The sequence below is a fragment of the Oryza brachyantha genome, chromosome 6, assembly GCF_000231095.2.
Source record: "Oryza brachyantha chromosome 6, ObraRS2, whole genome shotgun sequence".
NCBI lineage: Eukaryota > Viridiplantae > Streptophyta > Magnoliopsida > Poales > Poaceae > Oryza > Oryza brachyantha.
Window position 1 is genome coordinate 710,518 of NC_023168.2, and position 5,754 is coordinate 716,271.

Consider the following 5,754-nt stretch of genomic DNA (forward strand, 5'->3'; position numbering starts at 1 on the left):
ACCGACTACATCCTGCCCAACATCACCAGCCTCCTCTCCGACGGCGGCGGCAAGGCGGCGGCGCTGCTCCTGCAGCCGCCGCGCAACGAGACGGCCGTGGAGGTGACGGCGCGGACGATCGACGACAGGTGGGTCCGGGAGATCGCCACGGCCGGCGGCGAGGAGAGCAGTGGCGGCGCCACCGGGCCGTTCAACGTGGTGGTGGTGGCGCAGGTGCGGTTCAAGGTCGGACCGGTGTACACCTGGCCGTACAACGTCAAGGTGTCCTGCACGGACGTCTTCTTCTTCGTCGCTACTAAGAAGAACACCGCTTTTACACCCATCTATTGCCATGGCTAAATTACCTTGTGTGCTTCGTGAATTTGTGCGGTAAACGTGGTTTGGTTTGTTGTGTGATTGGTATTTGTGTTGTTGCTTAATTTTATGAACTTTTTAAAAAATAATATTTATATCAACTGATAGTAATTTTACTATAGATACTTGAGAAAGCATGGAAATATATTATATTTTCTAGTATAAAATTTAGTAGCTCCGGTTACTTTGTACTTCATTATTTCAAAATTTTAAAAGTAAATTTTGATACATGGAGTTACTTTCTCAAGTATGATAAAATTATTGTATATGGAAATGGCATAACCACCCGGTTCTTCCACACCCTCTAACTCCGAAACCTAATCCGGCGAAGCTTGTCAGAGTTCGGGTGCGGCCACCGCCGCTGAGGCTACCTGAGGAGGTTGTTGCCGTCGCCGGTGATTCCTCACCATTTCCCTCCAGCACTCCGGTGGAGGGTGGAAGATGATTGCCAAACTGTTGGAACGTGATCCAATGGCATTTATAAAATCGACTAAAATTAGGAGAAATTTGAGTTAATCGATAAATAGAAAATATTTATAACAATGATAATATGGCTAGCGTCATGAATGGTTCAACTAGTACACATAGCACTGAGGCCCGGTTCCTTCTCTAGGTTTACTAAACCATATTCTCTTGTTTTTCGTACGCACGATTTTTAAATCACAAAACGGTATATTTTTATGATAATTTTATATAAAAAAGTTGATTTAAAAATTATATTAATCTATTTTAATTTTTTTTATAGCTAATAATTAATCCATCATATACTAATCTATTGCTATATTTTCCGCGCTGGTTACTCGACCATGCAAAAACAGAGAGTTGCGTGAACCATCCAATTCAATTTAAAAGCTTATACTAGTCAGAGAAGATGTAAAATTTACTTATACTCCATCAATCCTAGCCCCTGGAGTGAGGTCCATCGAGCATTAAGCATGGAATACGAGTCAAGTGCAATTTTTATTTTGTTTTGTGCCACTAAGATTTAAGAGCTTCTTTTAGTATACTTGAGAAACTACATCGTGGTACCATATTATAAAAATTTAGTAGCTCAAGAGACTATGTATTTTAAGGTACTAGAATTTTACACTGAAAATTTTAATATATTAAGATGCTTCTCAAGTATGACAAAAAAGACCAAGATTTAAACTCACAAGAAAAGATAGATAATTCACTTATACTCCAACCACATATAATTGTATGTAATTGTGTCCTTATCAAAAAAAGAAAACTATTGTGTTTTGAGATACACTATACATGGAGCAATTTTCTATCCTTGAGAAGATACCATAAGGTGCGTGCTACTATTTTTTATGTAAATTTTGGTACCTCTTGATACCTTAGATACTAGAAGATATCAAATTTTATATAAAAAATAGTGGTACCTTATGGTACCTTCTCAGGGATAGAAAAAATGCTCTTATACATGCCACACGTGAATCCATTACATGAAGAAAAAGCACACAATATGTATGTCCCATTACATGATCAACATATTATGATGTTACTTACACCAATCCATACAGATGCAGGTCAGTAGGTCACCTATGAAGAAGAACCATTAACCAACCAATCAATCAATCCGGCTTGCATGTTATCTAACTAGTCATTAAAAAATATAAAAAAATTTAATAAGATAGATTAATATGAGTTATATCACTCCACAAACATACAAGTTTAAATTCAACTTCTACAAGTTGTAGGAAAAAAACAAACAAAACTGAAACTAAGTATACGCATATTCATTATTGTTTTTGTTATTTTTGCTACAACTTGTAGAAGTTGAATTTAAACTTGCATGTTAGTAGAGTGATATAAATCATATTAAACTATCTTATCAATTTTTCTTATATTTTTTAATAATTATTTAGATGACATACAAGCAACGAGTGTATACATGCTTTCGGCAACAAACTTAGTCAAGCCATGCATATATGCAAACGAATCATTACCATCCTTGACCACCCGGCCGATGGATTAATTACGAGTTCATCACGCGGCGGCGGGGCGGGCTATGCCGGTGTGCGCGGCGAGAGCCCAGAGCACGGTGACGAACTCGCCGCCGCGCGCCAGCGCCTGCTCGTGCGCGCTCACCTGCTCGGCGTCCCTCGCCGGCGCCACGTACACGACGATCTCCGTCCACACGTCGGCCACAAGCTTCCACGCGGCCGCCTCGTCGCCGGCGGCTTCGTCCATCAGCGCCTTCCCTAGCCTCGCGCCCTTGCGCACCACCGTCGACGCCTCCGCCCCCGCCTCGTCGCCGTCGTCGCGGCCGGCGATAGCCATCATCATGCCGTACCGCGTGGCGTCCGTCGAGAGGTAGTAGCCCTTCAGCCCCAGCTCCCGCTTGAGATCGGTGGTCATGGCACGGTACACGCGCGCCGAGCAGTCGACGTCGTCGGGGAGCATCTCCCGGTGGAACGCCACAAGGTAGGCGCAGTACCGGGACAGCCGCGTCGCCACCATGCTCGAGCTAGCCACCGCCGCCGCCGCCGCCGCCTGATCTTTCTGTGGCGGGCACCTCACCTCCAGGAGGCTGGTGGCGATGTGCCATGTGAGTATCACCTCGGCGACGCTGTCGCTCTCGCACGCCGATGAGATCAGCCCGGAGGAGCTGCACAGAGGGTTCCTCGCAACGGCTGACCTGCCGGCGCTGAGCGGGGTTACGGTGCCATCGTACGCCGCGAGGTACTCCATGATGGACTGCTTCGCCTCCTCCGGCACGGCCGCCATAGGCAGCTTGAACGGGAGCCGGCAGAACCAGAGCACGGAGAACTGCTTGACCCGGAGGTTGCGGTGGCCTATCCTGTTCGTCACCCACTGGACGCACATGATGGTGCCGCGGCGGAGCTTGCTCGGCGGCTTGGCGGCGTAGTCGCACACCATGGACACGGTGAACCAGTTGGAGAGGAGGAAGACGGAGAGCTCCCACGCCTCCTCGTAGATGATGGTGAGGAAGAGGAGGAACGTGATGGAGAGGTCAATGGAGGAGAACAACGCCGACGGTGACCGGAGGACTCTGCTCAGGAGGCACCTCGTCATCCTCATCAACCCGAACGACACGGCGTAGTTGTCCCTCTTGATGCTGCCGAAGATGAAGGCGATGTCGCCGTTGCCGCACAGCACGACGGTCAAGAGGCAGAGGCCGAGCACGACGACGGGGAAGACGATGTAGTTGACGAGGAGGAAGAAGGGGCTCGCGAGCATCACGGGGAGGACGGAGTGGTAGTACTCGGTGGCGAACCCGAGCTCGTCGTGGATCACCCGGAATAGTGTCGCCGCCGCCGTAGCTCTGTCGGCGGCGCCGTCGTTGCATAGGCCTCGGAAGATGAGCTCCCGGCAGTCGCCTGCCTCGGTCGCCGTCAACGGCGCCGTTTCCTCGAACTCGCGACGAAGCAGCTTGAAGAGCGCGTAGGAGAGGCAGAGCCTCTTCAGCTTCGGGTTGGACACCAGCAGCTGGTCACTCTCGGCGAGCGACCAGACTCTGCCCACGGTGACGACGGCGTCCTCGCCGGCGACTGCCTTGTCCAGGTACACAAGGTAGCCGTTCGGGCCAGCCTCTCTCTCCAGTTTTTCCTCTCCCTGGACGGCGTACTTGCAGCTCGTCATGAGCTCCTCGCCTCGCCGCGGGCGCCGCTCGTGCTGCTCCAGCGTCTGCGGCATGTAGCCCGCGAGAAGCTGCGGGTTCTTGCCGAAGGCGAAGGAGCGCTTGACAAACTCAGCAATGGCGACGCGCTGCACCAGCTTGGCGGCGGCGACGACCCAGAGCGCGCCGAACACCGCCTTCCTCCCGGCACCGTGGATGTTGAAGAAGACGAGGTATCCCAGGAAGGCGACGCGGCCGGCACGGCTAGCGGGGCCGCCGCCGCCGCCTGCGCCCTTAGTCCCGGTCACCGTGCCCTCCGCCTTCTTGCGGAGCAGCTCGACGAGCAGCATCCAGGCGAGGATGAGACGCGCCCGCAGCGGCAGCTCGCCGCTGCCGTCTGCGCCAGGGACGTTCTTGGCCTCGGAGAAGAGGTAGGAGGTGACCGGGAGGAAGAGGGAGAGCGAGACGGAGAGGACGAGGCGCGCAACGGGGCGCAAGGTGGCGGCGCCGGTGAGGAGGTCGAACGCGAGGAGGAGCGCGGCGAGGAGGAGCATGGCGAGGGAGGTGGCGACGATGGACACCTCGTTCTTCTGGTCGGCGTAGGAGGAGGTGAGGTTGTAGACGTAGGAGCCCATGGCGCCGGCGGCGCCGCCGCAGTGCGAGTCGGTGCCGTTGAAGTAGTCCATCGTTGCTAGCTGCTCGCGACGACGAGCTGAGGTTGGAGGAGACGTCGTTGCTGCACAACAACTTGTTAATGGAGACTTGGAGAGTAATGGTGGCACTGACAACTACGGAGTATTGGGTTAGTCTAGTGATCAAATGTTTGAAAATTTTAATTTCATCGATCAAATCCGGTCACTGTTGTTGGATGATAATCTAAAGACATGTATGCAATTCAAAAATCTTATACACGTCTTCCCCTCACTGCCTGCATGCATTAGGCACGTGTTTAACAGAAGAACAAAAAGTTAAACATTTGATTAATAGCAAAAGTGCAGAGTATTAGTTAATCGATCGAGGAAACTGAATCCATTCATCGATTTTATGAAACGTTGGACTAAAATCGAATGGTAAAAGAAAAATCAAACAAATTAGCACATAAGCAACAAAAATTGAATTGAATTGAATGATTAAAAATATTCAAACGGTCTATAAATAGGAAAGGAAAAATGGGAGAGTAATACCGGCTAATAGATCGATGAGTTGAGGTGAATCTAGCAAGCTGGCTGAGCATTTTTAGATTGATTTATTCGATTTTTGTGTGGTGGTCAGGCCTAGGCGAATAAATTCCTGGGCTGCAGCTGGATTGGGCTGGTTTCAAGGATTTTTTTTTTTTTGTAGGATTCTGCTAGTTGTGCTGACTGGCTGCCACTGGGCCTTTTAGATGCCTCCATAGTGCATGAGCCTCCCCGATTCTCTTTTTTATATATTAGGTCTATTTGGAGAGCTTTAGATTCTAAAAAGCAGCTGCTTGGTAGTCAGTTTCTGAGAATCTGGAAAAGCTTCTAAACCTAGCTCCTCCAGATTTTGGATTCTTAGTTCATTTTCCAGAATCTGTAACTACATATTCTCAGAAGCTGTGAACCGTTTAGAGCAGCGCTGCAGCTAGGAGAAGCTCCATCAAACAAACCCATTATCTCCCTTCCCTCAAACAGGCCCATTATCTCCCTTTGTATATGTTATCAACTGGTGGTCCAAGCAGTAAATACTGCATGTCTAGGATCATTATAAATTATATCTATACAGAGTCTATTATTTAGATAATAATTACTTTTTATATATTATCGGGAGATTCTCTTTATATATATTATCAA

At 49.1% G+C, this 5,754-nt stretch overlaps 1 protein-coding gene across 1 annotated transcript; it reads right to left on the minus strand.

Annotated features, from left to right (window-relative positions):
* Positions 1–2,236: 2,236 nt before the first annotated feature.
* On the minus strand, positions 2,237–4,670 carry LOC102709652. Its single transcript, XM_040525375.1, has one exon. It carries the CDS (start codon positions 4,624–4,626, stop codon positions 2,347–2,349), a length of 2,280 nt encoding a protein of 759 aa, XP_040381309.1. The 5' UTR covers positions 4,627–4,670; the 3' UTR covers positions 2,237–2,346.
* Between the last annotated feature and the right edge of the window lie 1,084 nt (positions 4,671–5,754).

Coding starts and splice junctions, on each gene's coding strand:
- LOC102709652 (XM_040525375.1), bottom strand. CDS start 4,626: ATGGACTACTTCAACGGCACCGACTCGCACTGCGGCGGCGCCGCCGGC.